Source organism: Pocillopora damicornis, chromosome 2 (assembly GCF_964200805.1).
Source record: "Pocillopora damicornis chromosome 2, jaPocDami1.2, whole genome shotgun sequence".
NCBI classification, from domain to species: Eukaryota; Metazoa; Cnidaria; class Anthozoa; order Scleractinia; family Pocilloporidae; genus Pocillopora; species Pocillopora damicornis.
In genome coordinates this window covers 12333695-12351754 of record NC_142671.1, presented here as the reverse complement: position 1 = coordinate 12351754, position 18060 = coordinate 12333695, and the positions used below count along the sequence as shown (strand labels likewise).

The following is an 18060-nucleotide window of genomic DNA, read 5'->3' as shown; positions in this document are numbered from 1 at the left end:
AGATGAGTCTTAGATGGGTTGGGCCACTTAGCTCAAGTGTAAGACTCTACCTACCTTTTACAGAAAGAAAAATGACAGAAAAACAAAAATAGAATAAAAAGTGAAGAAGCCTCAGCAGAAGGAGCTTCTACTTGCACAATATCAGTCCTGCCTTGCTTTGAACATCATGATGATATTTCCCTTGCTGGAAAATCACCCTCCCTGCCCATATCTAATATTTCTATAAAGCCATAAATAAATAACAGAGGCCATGCTGTAATTAAGGAAATAAAGGGAAGGGGGAGGGAAATTGGGAATGAGAAATGCTGCACTAATGAAGTACTGATCCTGCCTGGTTATAAGATTCAGCTTTCTAATACTTCCATAGAACATGACTTAATATCTCCTTCTCTTAACCTCGTGTTTTGTGTGGGACCAAGATTGATCTGACAAGCTTACTGCCTCTAAATACCACACACTAAAGCACTGCCACATTTGGAGCACACAAATAAAACTTGACTTCATTCAAAATTAGCAAATACAACTAAACTTCTTTATTATCATTACAATCGTTTAGGAAATTCTGTTTTAGTAAAATACAAGTGTCCACAATTAAAGGTGCCATGCTCAGCAAGACTTTTCTTTCTTGAAAGTTGTTATAGTGTGGCTGTTGTTTTTGTAGATAGTTTCTCTGGTCATGTACTTCTTGTCATACATAAATTCCAACCCAGAGTAACAGGAAAAGCACTCCAAATCCCATAAATAGAGATGCCACTAATGAGACCAGCAGTTCCTTATAGATATCTCTACTGTACTTGGTGGAAGTGACTTCATAGCTGCAGTAATCGTTAAAGAAATACCTTCAAAAATTATACTTTTGCATATGTCTTAAATGCTACATGGATCCGACAAAAAAAGAATCGACTGAACTGTCAGTAAAAGTAAAAAAATGGAAAGGACCTGGCACAGTTATTTGGTGACTCGAACCACATCAGTTCGAAATCAATTCTACATATACGTGTACCTTTGAAACAAGTTCATATCATAATAATAACAAAAGTATTGATCCTATCCAACAAAGTTAGAAAGATTTATGTTTTTAATTCTAAAACTGTTAAATTGATAAATTGATTACCGGAGAATATCTCGATGAGTTTACAATATGAATCCTTGTCATCTTTTCTACGCTACTGTGGATGGAAGCACTGTTCTGAAATTCTAGAGTACAGTACATGGTATGTAGTACGATCTACTCACCATAGAAGTTACATTACGTAGGCAAATTTATGAAGACTACATTTAAAAGGATACACAAAGAACCAGGCCATAAAGAATATTCCAATAGAAAGCAGAACAACAGTCAGATGGGGAAAGACCGCAGGATTGATTGGACTGGCATATCGGTTCATCTGGTCAACCGATAATCCCTCCTGAAATATAAGAATTGTGGTTGAGAATCAAACATCGAATAAATCAGTGGTGAATTCCTATACATAAAGTTTCTATCTATATTATTTCCTGCTCTAACAATGCAAAGATGGCTAAGATTCTCAAGAGATTCTGCAAGACATATACCCACCATTTTGGAACTACACAAAGATCAACAAAGAGGTGAAAAGCAGAGACGTGGAGAGAAAGAATTGGGTAAAACCGCTGCTTTGTTTGCGGCTCATTCTATGCTTTCGGGTTGTAATCGAGAAATTACGAATAAGGTCGATCTAAGATCGGAAAAAGGTCGGTAATTTCCGTTTCTAATAATAAGGGAGGTCTGAATCAATGGGCGCCATATTCATTTCAACCAAGTCATGACTTCGAAAAAGAAAAAAGGAGAGGGAAAATCGGGGGAGTCATGGGAAAAAGGAGAGGAGATCTTTCAAGGCGTTATTCTCACGGATAGTTTCAACTTCAGATTCTTACCAGTAACTCTTGAAACACCCAGGGTAAGTGAAGTCATTGAATGTACATGTCACGTGTGTTGTGACTTTCGATTTATTTTGATCTGGTCATAAATTCAATTCGCTGGAAATCGATTAAGAAGAAGCTGAGTGGGCTGTGGTCTCCCATGTTGCGGTGAGGTTTCCGTAATGGCTCATATTTTATTATGCATACATATATATTACAAAGAAAACATTGGCGGAAACATAAGTTTACCTTTCGAACGGGTGCTTTGATTTAGAGTAGTATGGGGTTATACGGAAATCTCTTCGAATCACCTATGGGGGTTTCATTCATGATTCTTCTAGCTTTCTTTTACCTTTCATGACTGAAATATTAAGGATACCTGCCTTAATAGAGAGGGAATTAGGTGCTAACTTGGAATAATTATGGAGGCGGTCAGTAATAGCTTTTAAAAAGCTGTTTAAGCCATAACAGACGTTTAATGTAATAAGTCGAGTTTCCTGATTTGAGTTTGACAAGAAGAAATTATGATGTATGGAGAGAATAACACTCAAAGCACATTTGAAGGGAAGACTTGGTTAGAGATCATGAGGAATAGGTTTGGAAGGGGTGTTAGACTTTTTCTTTTTTGCCCTTTAACCCCCATGATCTGATTGTTAATTCTCTCCTCTCGCTGTTACACATTGCCTTGTAAATTAGTTACAAAATTCGCTTTAGATCAAGACAACAACTTTTGCATAATAAGTCTGAGTATTCTTGTGACCTGTTTGCTGGGTAATGAATGATGAATGGATATTAAATGAAGAAGTTACATGTTAATCACTTCTGTTTATGTAAGGGTTTAATGCTGGTTATGTCTTGATGATCGCCATAGGCCTTGTTACCATTGGTCAATGTCCCTCTTCTGGATTACACCATTGAATTCCTTGTGGAGGCAGGAGTACAGGAAATCTTTGTTTTCTGCTGTGCACATGCTGACCAGATCAAGAAACATTTAAGGTCTGTAGAGTTATGACATGCTTCCAATGGCTATACTTCATCGAAAAAAATCATGTGCTTATAGTTTGATGGTTGTAGCCACTGCTTGTCTTTTTAGTGGGCTGGTGTACTAAAAAACTGGTAGCCTTTTGTTGATTCTCTTGTACAAACTGTCACTGTAATAAATATTGTCTATGTTCTAGCCAGTCAAAATGGACCAGTTCAAGGTCACCCTGTGAAGTGAAAACAATTGTTGCAGAAGACTGCTTGTCATTGGGTGATGTTCTTCGAGAAATTGACAGACAGGTTTGATGGCAAAGACAAATTTTGATGAGTTATCTTTATCTTTAATTTAATCTAATTATCTTTAATGTACCTGGAGTAAGATGAGTTAAAAGTAGTTGATGAGTTCAGATTTTCAGCTTGAGATATCTTTTCCTTTATAATTTTTACTTCCATCCAGTTATATATGAAAAAATTCAGTTTGGTCAAAATTTGAAGCAGACATGTTCCAAGAGTTTTCTAAATATGCTATTCAAAGTCCTTTGATGCATATGTATTTGCCAATTGCTTTAAATTTGATCTCTAGGGAAAATGGCTGATATACCAGTCTGACATGTCAGATATTAGTGGTTTTATAGTTTGATCACTCATCAGACGAAGTCATCATTGCTGCACCAGGCACACTTGGCAATTTTTTGCTGATCTAGCAATTGGCATATAAAATTGCCAAGTGTGTCCTGTGGGCTTTAGCAACAGAAAATCTTTCCTGGCAGTAGGTGTTCTACTTTTATTTACTTTAAGAGCTGTTAAAAATACAGTTACCTTGAACTGTTGATTCAAATTATTTATTTTTTGTTTTAAAAGACTCTTCTTAAAAACGATTTTGTGTTGGTGAGTGGTGATGTGGTATCAAACATGAAATTGGAGCATGTCTTACAAGAACACAAGTAAGTCAACTTCAGTCCATGCTGTAGTATCAGTACTGTCAGTAGTTTCATACATATTCATGTATATTTAGAAATGAGGTACATGAATTTTGTATCAATTCTAGAGAAAGAAGAAAAAAGGACAAAGCTTCACTGATGACAATGGTATTCAAAGTTGCTAATCCAGGACATAGAACAAGGTAAGTATCCATCTGGATTTCTTATGACCATTTTATGTTTCCTTGACTTCAACCAAGTGGTAAGTTGGTGGTGTAATGGTTAGTGTATTAGATTCCTTTTTTGAGAGGTCCAGGTTCCAGACCTGGCTGAGTCACTTCTTTGTGATCTTGCATAAAGCACTTACTTTATCAGTGGCTCTCTCCACCTAGTAGTATGAGTGGGTATCAGGAAATTGTCAGGGAAGCCTGAGTAATAGTAATACTCCAAGTCCCATCATGCTATGCAAACCAGGATTATTAGCTCTGGTTTCCTACCTTCTAACTTTAGCCACTCTTAACCCTTTTATCCCTAGGAGTAACTAGCATCTAATTTCTCCTTACAATATCACCCTTGAATCAAACATTAAGGTCATGAGAATAGACGAAATGATCACCAACTAAAGTAGCTCTTGATCATTAAACAAATTCTCTTTGTCAGCACCTCAGGAAATGTATAGTGAAAAGTATGGAGAACATGGATACTGATGTTAGGGGGTAAAGGGTTGATACAGGAGTGAGTGCTTCCAGTAGCTCAATTTTATTAAGCTAAGTTGTGTCTCAATTAGCTTCAAAGGAAGGATGAGCATGGTCCAGTTTCAAGCAACATTTTGGCAGTGATTTAGTTATAAAATTGCTTCTAAATTAAATTTTACACTTGCTTCAGATGCCAAGAGGAGGACTTCATAGTTGCTTTAGATTCAACAACAGGTAGAATTCTTCTGTGTGAAAAAACAGCAAACAAAAAGAGGTTTTCATTTCCATTGGTAAGTGAGGATAAACTCTATATCTTTTCCCTTAATTTAGGTATTGCAAATATCCAAAAAAACAATAACTGTAAATATCAAGTGGTCTTATTGTTTATTGTTGTGTATCAGTTCTTTAATTTATCACAATTTCTCTGTCTTTGCTTCTCTTTCAGAGTTTATTTTCAGGTAACAACAATACCCAGATCAGATATGATCTCCTGGACTGTAACATTTGCATATGTTCAACTACAGTGAGTTGATGTCTATTCTGTGGTAGTTGTTGTTGTTGTTTTTGTTGTTGTTTTTGTTTTTTTCTTTATGAATTGAACAGCTCTCGTAAAAATTTCAATTTGTTCTTTGTTAGTGATGAATATTGTATTCATAATTTTCTGTTTATCAGGTTCCACAGTTATTTACTGACAATTTTGATTATCAAACCAGAGATGATTTTGTTAGAGGAATACTTGTAAATGAGGAGGTAAGCACATTAAAATAAAATTGCATTTTTATGGAACTTGAAAGTGTAAGTGAAGTTAACCCTGTAACTCCCATGAGTAACCAAGATATAATTTCTCCTTAAAATAGAATACAGTATAAAGCAGATAAGTGATGAGAATGTAGAAAATATCAATCAGGGGTGATTAGTTGATCCAATAACAAACTCTCCAAGGTAAAATGATAAGAATTATATGGCAGACAGTAAGCAGAATTACTAGGTAAGAGCTTGGGAGTCGAAGGGTTAGTGAGCAGATGTAGTCTTGATTCAAATCTGAAAAATTGATCTCAAGAACTACAGTCTTCTAAGTCATTGTAAGTAATTTCTTTTTTTTTCCTTTTAGATCATGGGTAACCAAATTCATTCATACATAATCAGTGACAAGTATGCTGCTAGAGTGTCCAACCCTTACATGTATGATACAGTCAGGTTGGTAAGAAAAGTGTCCATCACCGTGTTTATTGACAGTTTGTTTGATTTGTTAAATAACGATGTTTTCTTCAAGAATTTGATCTCCACTTTGACCTAGTGACCAGCATACTTTTTTGTAAAACTCCAATGAGATACTTAAGTGTATTAAAGATATACTGCAGTTGGAATGTTGGATATATTTTTGAGACAATTTAAAGTAAATTTGAATCAAATCCAAGGGTGAATATTTTAAATACTATTCAGAGGTTCTCTCAGGAATCAGAAGTGTCTGTAAGAGTATTGTTCACAAATGCATCAACAAACTCAACAAAATTACACACAGTGCAAAATGTTTATATTGTAATTTTACAGTTTTTAATTTTTGTCCAATAGCAAAGACATTCTTAGTAGATGGGCCTATCCAATAGTACCTGACAATAGTACATTTTTCATGGACTACTCCTACTCATTCACAAGACACAATGTTTACCTTGACAGTGAGCTCTCACTTGCCAGGTAGGTTATAAACTTGTACTTATCTTACAGGTATTTAATTATTTGCTCCATTCATTCTCATTACACTCTGCCTTCTAATAAACTATATGAAATTTCAGCAAGCTTAAGTTTACATTTTTTCCATCTTACAGGAATTGTGTATTAGAGGAAAATCTTTTAATTAGTAAGGGAACCTCAGTAGGTGTTGGAACAGTGATCACAAATTCTGTTATAGGTAGAAACTGCATTATAGGTGAGGACAAAATCTTATTAGATTTGTTTGTGGCTGTTCCTTGTAAAGCATTTAGCTTTTCCCATGGACATTTTGCATATGTGATATATCATATAAAAAAATTGCTTACATTGTTAAAAAAGATCTTTAAATTCACCAATTACTTCCTACTGTCAGCAGTTTAGTGTGTAATTTTTGTCTTGAATGTTTTTTGTTAGGATTATGACATTGTTTCACTTTCTTTCCCTATTAACTAATTGTCCACACTGCACTGTACTTTAACTTCAACTGACTGATTGAGTGATTGAATGATTTTCAGGTGATAATGTTAGACTTGATGGTGTTCATCTCTGGGATAATGTGAAAGTAGATGATGGATGTAATATTTCAAAATCAATTCTGTGCAAAAATGTGCATATCAAAAGGTACACAACAGCTGAACAATTTGACATTGATGAAATATTTAGTTTCTTGTTTAAGAAAAAAAGAGCGATGAAACATGTTGATGTTATTTTTGTATCTCACATGAATTTAATTGCATTTGTACCATGTACACAAATGATTTTACAATCTGCAGTTATCTTAATGTTTTTTCACTTTCTTTCTGCCCCATGCATAGGAATGTAACAATTACTGGGGGATCAATTATTTCATTTAATGTAAGTGATATGCCAAGTTCTCTTTATCCTAGTTTGATCACTTTTTTCTCAAAAGTTATTTGAAGTACATGTTCTTAGTTCATGTGCCTTTTTGGCTCACAATGTACAAAATTACTTGGTAACTATTCCTAATTAAAGTATTCTAGTAAATAAGTTTATCCCCTCGACTGTGTACATTGTAAGACAATCTCTTTATTGTCCAGTAAAAATTAAATGTTTGTCAGGGGCATAGCCAGGATTTTTCAAAGCAGGGGGGTCACACTATGTCAAACAGCGGGTACTCACCAATTTTTGCCACCTGAATATTATAGGTTGTTTACCTATAAAAGGTTTACAAAGGAGGTGGGGGGATCCAAAGGCACCCCAGGACCCTCCCTAGCCATGCCCTTGTTTGTGTTGTACATGTACAAACAAACCACAAAAATTTTATTATTGATATTTAGGTAGTGGTTGGGCCCAACTTAGTTCTCTCTCCAGGAGTGAAAGTAACACTGAAGAGAAAGACTGAGGATGAAACAGAATTTGGAATGGATGACCTATCCCTTGATGAAAAACCAGTTGCTGAACAAAATGATGGTCTGTTGGTTTGTTATTTTCTGTAACTGTGTTCTAACTTGTGTTCTTGTGTAAAGGATGTTACATTCTGCACTTAGCAATTATTAACTCTTAAAAGTGAGCTGAATCTTTCTCAAAGGCCTGAAGTTAGTTTGCAGCTAAATAAAACTTTGATTATTAGATCATTATTAGAATGAGAATTACATCTAAAGCACAAACTGAAATATCCAAAAGATTGTGAGCCATTGTTTGAAGTCATCTGCTAATAACCATGTAACAAGGTCATAAGAAAATACAGCAAAAACATAGAAATCATTAGTACTATATACATACATGTATAGTTATTGAGCACAGGTACTTGGTGTATGTAAAGATGTAAAGATGATCCTTTTTATAGAGTTTAATCCTGAGGAGGTTGGCAGTGAAGGACAAGGACATATGTGGAGACCTGATGTAGAATCTGATGATGAAATGGAGCAAGTACAAGATGTGTGGGGTGAGAGAAAATATTTATGTGACACATACAAATACTTCCTCAAGTCCTCGATTTACTGTCAACTCAGGACACTAAGGGTTATTATGAAAATTATCAATGAACTGACAATATTTGTCTGCAGCTTGGCTGCCAATGAATTAAGTACAGTGTTGTTACATGAGCTTGTGGTATAATCAAACTAAATTTTAGTTTTTTTTTTTACTGTAAGTTGGTGCGACAATGTACATTTTATTGTTTTTCTTGCATCCAATTGTCATTGGCATACTTCATGTGATATTCATTGTAATTGAAAGTACACTATTTGATATTGATTAGGACTTGATAGAGTCAGTTCAAGTGAGGATGAAGTGAGCTCAATTTCCAGCGAAGAAAGAACCCCCCCTGGTAGCCCACTACCTGAGGAGGACAGCAGATGTAAGTAATTCCTACAAGACTCGATAGAGCTGTAATGACTGGGTACCCTGCAATGATTTGTCTGATATGGGAAGAGGGTGGGGTGGGAGGACTGTGTAGTAGGACCTCAGGTTGAGGGGTAAAAGTGGTAAGAGAAGATTTAAACTCGTAATGCTCTCTATTGCTAACTGATTCCGTGCGTGGGACTATTGTCTTCTCAGAATTATTTACAACTAGACAAGGAAACAGTATCTTGTTTCTCTCTCTGTTGCCTCTCGCTCCTCTTTGAATCGAATACTCACCAAGAAAAGTTAAAATGCGTACACCTCCAGCTTAGCGAGTCCCGCGGTTAAGACTCTCTTGTTCTTTACTTTCACTTCTACGTTTTATGTTTTAGTGTTTTACAATGAAGTCCTAGAGTCCATACGACATGGTGTTGAAGATCAAGTGGATCCAGAGAACCTTATATTGGAGATAAATGCCTCAAAGTAAGTTGACTGTGTAGACATGTCAGACTTTCAGACGAGACCGACACTGAATCTCGTTCCTCTGCAGTATAATCGTCTCTATATAAATATACAATTCGTGCGTTTAGCACGCCCTGCCCTGCCCTCCCCCTCTCCTTTTCCCTTCATTACTTTTTGTTATTTTCTTTATTTGCATAACGGATATTCATGGGACAATAACTTTATCTTACTGCAGGTTTGCATACAACGTGACCTTCCACGAACTAAACCAAGCTGTGGTGAAATCTTTGCTGGAATCTTCTCTTCACGATTCTTCAATGCAGAGGCAAGAAATGTCTAAAAATCTTAAAAAGGTAAGCTGACTACGAAACGACCTCTTCCGCTTCTCATCTCCATTATCATCGTGTGAAAGAAGTCGTTTTCAGTTGGCGAAATCCTTTTTTTTCTCAGGCTGTAGATCATCTGCTACCAATGATTTTGAACTACATAAAGAATTCTGATGGACAAAGAGACGTATTGTACGCAACAGAGGTTGGTTTTGTCTTACTTTCGTTTAGAAAAAAATTCAGTTGTGTCGAAAGTGATTCGATATTTCGTTCTAATTTGATTTTATCAACTGAGTTGAGAATGTAAATTTCCCCCCATAGAGAGTTTCTAAAGCTGACGTTTTGAGCGCTTGTCCTTCGTCAGAGCGAAAGAGCGATATTGCATTGGTTTTGCTTTACTTCGCTTTGTGATTGGTCCAAAAAACTCGTGCTACTCTCTCAACCAATCAGATGCAAAACTAAAACCAACTCTGACTTGGTCGTTCGCGTTTTCCGCGCTTTAGATAGTTTGGCTGTTTTTACTTTGAGTTCTCATTGGCTCTCAAAGATATTTTGCTTTCTTCTGATTGGCCGTTGTGATTACTTCGGTTTTGGTTTTATGACACTCAATCGTAAAGCGCTCCATACGAAATGTGAATTGTTTGCTAATATACCCGTCTGCAGCTCTTCTTGGTGGCAGCAGTGTTGTAATTATATCACCCTCGAGGTGCTCTCATTCGAAAAGGAAAACAAAGTGAATCAGACGCAGGTTCGATATTAGCTTAGCGATAGAAAAATGGAAAACTAAAATTTTAAAGACCCAACAGTTTGTTTAAACTTGCAATGTAACTGTAATGTTTTTTAGTTAGATAGAGTAACGATATAATTTCGTTTTTCTATAAAATGAGTATTCACGCAGTAAAATGAGAGAAGTTTTCATATCTTTGTGGATAGGAATTTTTTGTGCAAGCCATGTGGGCGTCTCCACTGTGTCAGACGTTTCTTCACCTTCTCTACGACAAAGAAATCCTGGAGGAAGCCCTAATTCTTCAGTGGTATTCTCGTAAACCAACGGGTGGAGAGGACGGAAGCTTTGAACCGCAGCGGAAACTATTGCGACAACAAGTAAGTTAGTTTTGTTACTTGATACGTGTAACTGTTTTCTTGTTTTGCCTTTTCCGCGGTGATATGTCTCTAACTTTGCCTTTGCATCTCTCCTCCGCTTTGTGTTCATTAATTTTAATCCAAATTCTGTACCAAACACTACATTACTCTTGAGAAACTACCTCAGCAAGGTTTGCTGTCTATGATGACGTTTTCACTGAATCATAATTAATACAAACCAAAGGATAGCGAAGAAATCTCCAGTGGTGGTATGCTTGTGTTTCATTATTTTGTTTCTCACAGATTTCTCGCTTTATCACGTGGTTACAAGAGGCAGAGGAGGAGAGTGATGATGATGTTGACGGTGACGAAGGGGAATGAAACATTTTAACCGTAAAGAGTCGTCCAAAAAGATATAAAAAATAAACTTTCCGTCTGTATTTTCTGTGTAGTCTTTTTCGTCCAAGCGCCGGTCCATACACCTGTTGTTTATTCTGTCCGTTTCCCATCTTTGCCTGTGCGCCATGGTACGCCTTCATTCTCCAGAAGTGTTTCACATGTAACTTCTCATAACTCGTTGTTTGAAAATGTACATGAGTTGATGGGAGAATTACAAATTACGTAGTGGGAGTTGAATGGTTAAAAGTTGTCAGTTCTGAGTGAACTGTGAACTCCCGAGACAAGTGTTGTTTTGATATCATAATGAACGCTAAGATACTGAAAAGAATATTGAAAATAGTACAGTTGCATTTATTGAAACATTGGAAAGAACTTAGTTTACCTGTAGCTAAATGTGAATTTTATTATTACAATGTAACATCTTGATTTTCTCATGACAATATCATCCTCCAAAATATTTGGAATTGATGTATTTAGTATTGAAGTTTCATTCTGATTTCTTTTCAAAATAAATTTGTCTTGGTCTGTTCCAAACCTCTTGAAGTTCTGTAAATAGAGAATACCTTTCGTTTGATGCATTCCGCGGAAATCGTCCCTAATTAAGAAAGTAAACTTAATACCAGACTCTGTATTTGCTGATTTGTTCGTTTGTTTGTTTTTCTTTTCAGTGTTCATTTGCAATTTCGGTAACCGGTCGTTTGGTTTCGCCTAAGATTCGTTTTGCTAACGACCAGTTCGCCAATGTCATGGGTTGTTTTGCCAACCCTAACATCTCATAGGTTGTTTCGCAAACGTATTAAATCGACTTCTAATTGACTGAAAAGTTTTAGGGGGAGTTAAGTCGTTTCCTTATGAACTGAAAGTCCATTCGATACAAGTAGATTCAAGGCAAACTAAAGTCGATTTCATGCGTCCACTAAGTCCATTCGATACACTCAGAAAGTCGATTTGGTACAAAGAAAAGGATAAATTTGGAAGTTTTCATCCGTCTACGGTCCAATAAACCAAAGTACATCAGCGAAACGACCTATAGGACGATAGCGAACTGACTTGAGACAGTGAAATGACCAAAGACATTAATGAACTGGTCGTTGACGAAACGACTCGTGAGCGAAACAACCGCATTTCATAGTCTCATATTAAACACTTAGAAACTGAGCATCATGTTTGGGAGATGTTTCTGCCTGCGCAGTATGAATGATACTTCGGTCATATTCTTCAAGTCCTAGGCTCTCTGGTCGAACTCGTCTCATGTAGTAAGACCTCTGTCTCGGCCGCACTGGTCGAGCCAGTCTGACTGGTTTTGGACGTCTGAATGGTAGTTTGAGATGTTTTCTTAGGTACATCTGACGTGCTATAGCTCGTTGGGCACTCCTGTACCGGCTGTACTGTTTGGAGAGACTAACAGTATTTAATAGTGAGTTTAGCCGTAAGAATGAGGCTCTAGTTAAAGTGGTGTGCAGATGTAGAGTCCTGAAAGGAAACAAAGTCCGTGGAATATTTGCTATTTGAAATAAACTCAGACGTGAGTAACTAAAATTTTGTCCCACGATATCATTACAATATCTGGGTAAGAAAAGGGAAAATAAAGGCTTAGCTTAAAGAATATATGACTGATACATAGGAAGGAACAATTCAATACAGAATCCTTGACCCTCCGTGCGAATGGGCGAGGACGTCTCTTCTTGCATCTCTTTGTTCCAGGCGTAAGGGAGAGCATGTCTGTTTATCAGTTTAGCCGGCATTAGTTTGACAAATTGTTGGTAAATGATAAAAGTTCTTCCTTGCATCTTTTGTGCTACCAATTAACAATGTATAATGCTTTCGCATCTGACACAATAAGAAGCTTACTTATTAACAATGGATTTCCTAGCCGCACAACAGGCGTTATCACAACTTGGCGCGCAGTAGCCCGGGCAAGAGGGGTGGCATGGGTTTGGCACGTATTGTGTAGCACAGCACTGTGGGCTGCATTGAGGATAACACGAGAAATGACAAGATCCTGGACATGTCATGCTAGGAGCAGCACCAGTCATTGTAGCGGGCGCCGGAGCAACATCCTGCATCATGTCAGTGCAACAGTCATCATCACAATCTGGGAAACAGCTGTCGTCGCATGTACCAGGGCACGATGGGAGCTCTTGTGGCGCGAGGCGTGCAGGGGGGTGATACTTGTGTTCGTGGGGGTGAAAGGCGCAGCAGGCTACACCGCAACCTGTGGAGTAGCAGATGTTTGGTTTGGAGCATGGTTGTGCGCATACTCCTACACTTTGTTTCTGTATTGGTCTTTTAGGTCTTAGATATCCTGCTGGTAGAGCGACTGAAAAAACAAACAAACAAACAAGCAAAGGCATATTTTCAAACTCAACTCCAGAAACTGCTTATAAAGTCATTATATATCGTGGAGTTGTTTTTAGCCAACAGTTTTGTAGTTACCACTAAGTTAAGTAAATGGAGCCAGCAAAGTAAAACTGAGACAGGTAAGTATTTAAGCTTGCATAGAAACCAATTCAACTCATCTATTGCTTGTGCCAAAGCAAAATCAGGAAAAAATTCATGAGTTTCGCTGGAGAAGCTATTTAATTTACCTAGAGATAATTTCCATTACCTTGGATGATAGAGAGCTAAATTTTATTTTCAGTAAAGCAAGGAACAGGTCCTTTTTCCCTTACCTGCTGACTCATATTTGTTTGCCACGAGATAGCTTCCGATCTTCCCGGAAATCAGCGCTAGGGAGAGACGATTAAGATTTCCTGGTTTGTCCTTCTTAAAAAGGAGCCCAAGTGTAGCTATCACACTGCCATTCCTACAATAGAAAAGTAGTTTTAGTTTATTTTACGATGAAGACAACTCATTCAGCATCATGACTTTAATTAGAATGTTACTCTTAAAGTGATGTTCATTTTTAAAATATAATTTTGCTTCGTGCAAAGAAACAATGAATTAACTGCATTGGAAACCAGTCAAAGAAAACACCTAAAGACCTCAGTCATTGAAGAAGTCAAAAAATTGTTCTCCCGTGTTTCCAACATTTTCTCCCGAAAAGATTATTCCGCAAACGTTTGGAACCGGTAGTAAACTTTGCCGTTTACGTGGAAGGATATAACTTGAAGGCATCCTGTGAAAAATGACCTTAACATGAAAAACGAATACCGTCTGAAAGAGTGCATAGTTTTAGCTTGCAAGATGATCTATATATTATTTCCGGGAAGCACATCGTTTGTCGCACCGTATCGATATCAGCTGCACTTCTTGGAATCCGTCATCATCGTCGAATAGATTAATAATCTAAAAAGAAGTTATCAGAATAATGTAAACGGAGAGGATTTAACTCAAGGTGTATACCACTCCTCCTAGGGTATATTTCCTTCCCGCACTACCTTTCTCTGCTTTTTGCTTGATAAAACAAATTCAAACACCCGAAAAGCCCAATATGACTCTCCAAAATAAGAGGGAAATAATCCATACCATTCTGTTTTTTAACCTTAATGGCTTGAAACAAAACTGTTCATCTATAGGTACAAACATCAGATCGTTTTACGATCAAAATTTTAAATATTTAGCTTACGATACTATAGACCTTGACAATACTGGGAACTAAACACAAATGGATTATCTTAGAGTACAAAAGCAACAAGTTAATTTAAATGCTTACGGCACTAGTTATGTTTCTTTTTGCTTCTTCGAAGTCCTTACTGCCCGGCACTCGCATCTCATCAGTATAAACCATCTTGGTAAAGCGAATTTCCACTCGGAAATCTTTACCTATGAATTATGTCAAACAAAGCGACGATATTTTTGTCATTCTCTGTGAATGGAATGCGGTGTAATTTTATTTTCTAAGGTTAATCCTTAGTGGTAAATTGGTAAACCTTTCATCTCACAACCAAATACTTTCATTGCGATAATGTCATACCTCTCTTTGGCGTGATTAGAGATATGGCGGGGGGCAACTTGATTACTTTCTCTGCGGGCTTCTTGGGTATTTTAGCAGCCAGCGGAGCTACATATGAGAGGCCAGGTGGTTTGTCACTCTTTGGCAGCTGCTCGTCGTTCATAGGTAAATTAGCAAAGTTCTCTACTCTCGCATCTTTTTCTTCCTGCCGTTCATAGTTTGAAGTCTCTTCAGCCTTGCTATTCTCCTCGATTCCTAGTTTAGTTACCATCTCTGTTGGATTTAAAGCAGCATTAGTAGGTCTCGCTTTCGTGTCTTTTATCTCGGATCCCGAATGACGGGCTCCCGAGTTCATGGCACTGATGTCAGACCCCTCATATAGAGGCAAAGCTTCATTGTTCATGCTGTATGGTTCAGAAGAGCTCAGCTTTCTGTTTAAATCGCTGTCTTCTTTATGACTTGACTCTTCATTTGGGCCTGTCAAACCGGCCTCTGCGTTATTTGGTATGGTCTCTGGCTCGTTTAAAGCCTGTTGGGAGACACCTGGTGCTTCATTCGTCCCAGAATTAGCACCATTAAAGGAATGTATTCTGACTGAATTGTTATTCTCCGGTGTAGAATTGGGTGGATTCTCCTCAGGTCCTCGACTGCCTTCCAAAGATGGTCCCTCGTTTGTTCCTGATTCTACACCAGTCTGTTGCAATGGAGTGGGATTCGGTGCAGTCGTGTTATCCAGATCTGCCAGACTTGGATCAAGGTTTATCTCTTTAAAATAAACTAGGTTTTGGTCCTTCCTGGATTGAAGATTTGAAGATTCACCTTGAGCTGAAGAGAAATAAAAAAATCCCTTCTAGCGCGACTTGTTCAAGCAACAATGAGAATATGGCTCTTTAAGGCTCTGACAACTGTTATTATATCATTCAAATACCACTTAATTAAATGTGATATTTCATTCTTACTACAGGTTAAAATTTTCTTAATACCGGTGAAGACAACAGATATTTTATTACAGTATGTAAATGGTACAAAAGTCTCAACCGGGTGCATATGGTATTGCAACTTTAGTAGCGATGGCCGTCTATTATGCCTGAAGGCCAGTGACAATCGGAGTGACATGCACCAACCATGATCAAGGAGAAACGTAATTTCAGCGTCTTTTCCTCTCTCATTCGTTTTTTATAAGGACAAAAAGCAAGACTCTGGCTAAAACGTCTAACAAACTCATTGCCCACTATTATATTTTCGTCTATGGTGATCAAATCAAAACATAACGGTATGTTGCTCATTTTATTCATTTTGATGAGATAGGCCAATTTTAAGGTAATTTGGTATCATCAACTGAGTTGATGATGTAATTTTGTCACCATAAAGAGTTTCAAAGCTGACGTTTCGAACTCAGTTGATGACACAGCACCACGGTTTCTTAAGTAACTTACCCCCTTTATTTATTTTAATGTTGATTTTCTTACCTGGAATGTTGTTAGACGCTTTATCATCTTTCGTCTCCTGACTACTTTCGGTTGGAGGCTGTCCCATTACATCCAGAACGTTGTCGTCAAACTTACCGTCTACATTTCCACGGGGACTGTAACGAGCCACCAGAAAGAAGTTCCCGGATTTACTCTGTGCCGTGCCTATTCCAACATCTTTAGATCCCCGCCAAACTAACTGGCTGAAGTGACCTGAAAAGGATCATAAAGCTGAATGGCATTGGGCTCACTAAGCAATATGCATGTCTGCACCAAGGGGAAGTGAAAACCCTAGTCTATATAGCCCTGTGAGTGGGTATACCACAGGTCAAATCCTGAATGACCGGTTCGATCAGAGCAACTTCTTTCGAGTTCTGACTAATAGTAAGTTGTCTGATTGGAGAAAACCCAAAGCACATAAATTGTCGAGCCTAATGGAGCAGACGTGAAGTCCTGCCAAGTTTTCAGAAAACCGTTTTGGGCATTTCAAATTATGAAGAAAAATATTGAAACATTTCATAGTGCGACAGCTATGGCTTTTTGAGGACAAGTACTTTTCTATGCTCCGGAAGGTCAGTGTATGACCTGGTTTATGCGTTTTATCTTTAGTATTGAATGACATTTATCTTATAAGAAAATAGACTTGTTTAGTCTTCAGTCACTTACTGGTACTCTCATCCAGATGTGGAGACCTGAAGTCATAATTTTTACCCTCTTGGTACCAGTTATTCACTGCACGACCGCAAGCTTGCTCTGGATCACCTCCGTACATGTAAAACAGGTTCTCCCCAAAGGGTGTTGAGGAGTCGTGCTGAAGTTGATCTATTGCTGCAAGATGATTGGCCCATTTTTGTGCACTAACGGCGATATCTACTGACCAATTTAGGGCTGGCACTCCGTGCCGAGCCCGAACTGCGTTGTGGGCATCCAGACAGTCCCGTATATAGGAACTCTGAAAAGAAAGGACTGAAACGAAGTAAAAGAAACACGATGAAGTTTCCTGCTTTGCTGGTGCAAATTTCCACATGGGTGTGCGTTATTTCGGACTGGTAAGGGTCAGAGTTGACAGTCACTTATTACTGCTGTTGCCTGTCGTTATTCCTGCTAAATGTCTACCTTTACGTCATAGAAGCAATCCCAACTGAGCTGTATAAAAAGTTGGCCCTAACCTGTTATTATTCTGGGATGGATATGAATGAAAAAGTAAGCTTTACTCTCCGCCAATCATGTCGTTGTACCATAATAATGAACAGGATAGCTGAGTAATGATACTTCGTAAAACGTAACTTAGTTTAGTACATTGTTTTCCCGGTTTTTTTTTCTTTTTAAACGCCGGCATATCCACTGACGTTTCCCTGTTCAATTGGGATTATTTGCAAAAATGTTAAGGAAGAAAGTCGATAACGTTCGTCAGAAACAGATTCTCCTTTAATTTGTATCTTTTCGCGGCGAAAAGACGGACGAGGTGTAGGTTTACTTGTCTCTTCATGCAACCTTTAACGTTTCTAAATACATGTATTATTGTTATGAATGAACACACAAACAAGGTTTGTTTTAGTACATTGACGAACAGGTCACAAGATATTTTACACCACAATATTTATGGTCTCATACAAAACTCACCAAAATGAGCCCTTATTCAAAGATAAACTCACTTTTTTTAAAACTTACCTTTCGCTGCTGCGCACAATAAAACACTCACAGAAAATAGTATCTTCATTTTTGATCTAAGTGAAAACACCCCATTGGTAAAAGAAGGAAGAAACGACAGAATTAAAAATTGACGACTTCAACACAACCTCCGTGACAGTACCTGCCAGATTTGATTGCCACCCCGGGTAGTCTATTGTAAAATGACTAACGGTAATTAAAGATCTCGTTGAACGCTGGCGGAAAGGTCAGACAATCGAAGCATGTTATACTAATACTTAAAGT

The 18060-nt window shown here is 37.6% G+C and overlaps 2 protein-coding genes across 3 annotated transcripts; one reads left to right on the top strand and one right to left on the bottom strand.

The window, feature by feature from the left end:
- The first annotated feature begins 1668 nt into the window (after positions 1-1668).
- On the top strand, positions 1669-11295 carry LOC113668837 (translation initiation factor eIF2B subunit epsilon). Of its 2 annotated transcripts, none has more exons than XM_027184794.2 (21): positions 1669-1919; positions 2753-2877; positions 3060-3162; positions 3724-3806; positions 3911-3985; positions 4668-4767; positions 4923-5000; positions 5150-5227; positions 5589-5674; positions 6050-6172; positions 6304-6404; positions 6703-6808; positions 7003-7042; positions 7486-7618; positions 7995-8093; positions 8409-8507; positions 8884-8974; positions 9189-9306; positions 9404-9484; positions 10213-10383; positions 10666-11295. In XM_027184794.2, the coding sequence occupies exons 1-21, from the start codon at positions 1785-1787 to the stop codon at positions 10741-10743; spliced, it is 2103 nt and encodes a 700-aa protein (XP_027040595.2). In that variant the 5' UTR covers positions 1669-1784; the 3' UTR covers positions 10744-11295. The 2 variants fall into 2 exon arrangements, with proteins under 2 accessions (XP_027040595.2, XP_089051720.1); XM_089195594.1 differs by having other exon boundaries at positions 1909-2049.
- On the bottom strand, positions 11092-17951 carry LOC113668838 (uncharacterized). Its single transcript, XM_027184795.2, has 9 exons — positions 17797-17951; positions 16792-17091; positions 16126-16338; positions 14678-15481; positions 14417-14526; positions 13991-14049; positions 13434-13567; positions 12613-13081; positions 11092-12162 (listed from the first exon to the last, which is right to left on the bottom strand). The coding sequence occupies exons 1-9, from the start codon at positions 17843-17845 to the stop codon at positions 11901-11903; spliced, it is 2400 nt and encodes a 799-aa protein (XP_027040596.2). The 5' UTR covers positions 17846-17951; the 3' UTR covers positions 11092-11900.
- Positions 17952-18060: the final 109 nt, after the last annotated feature.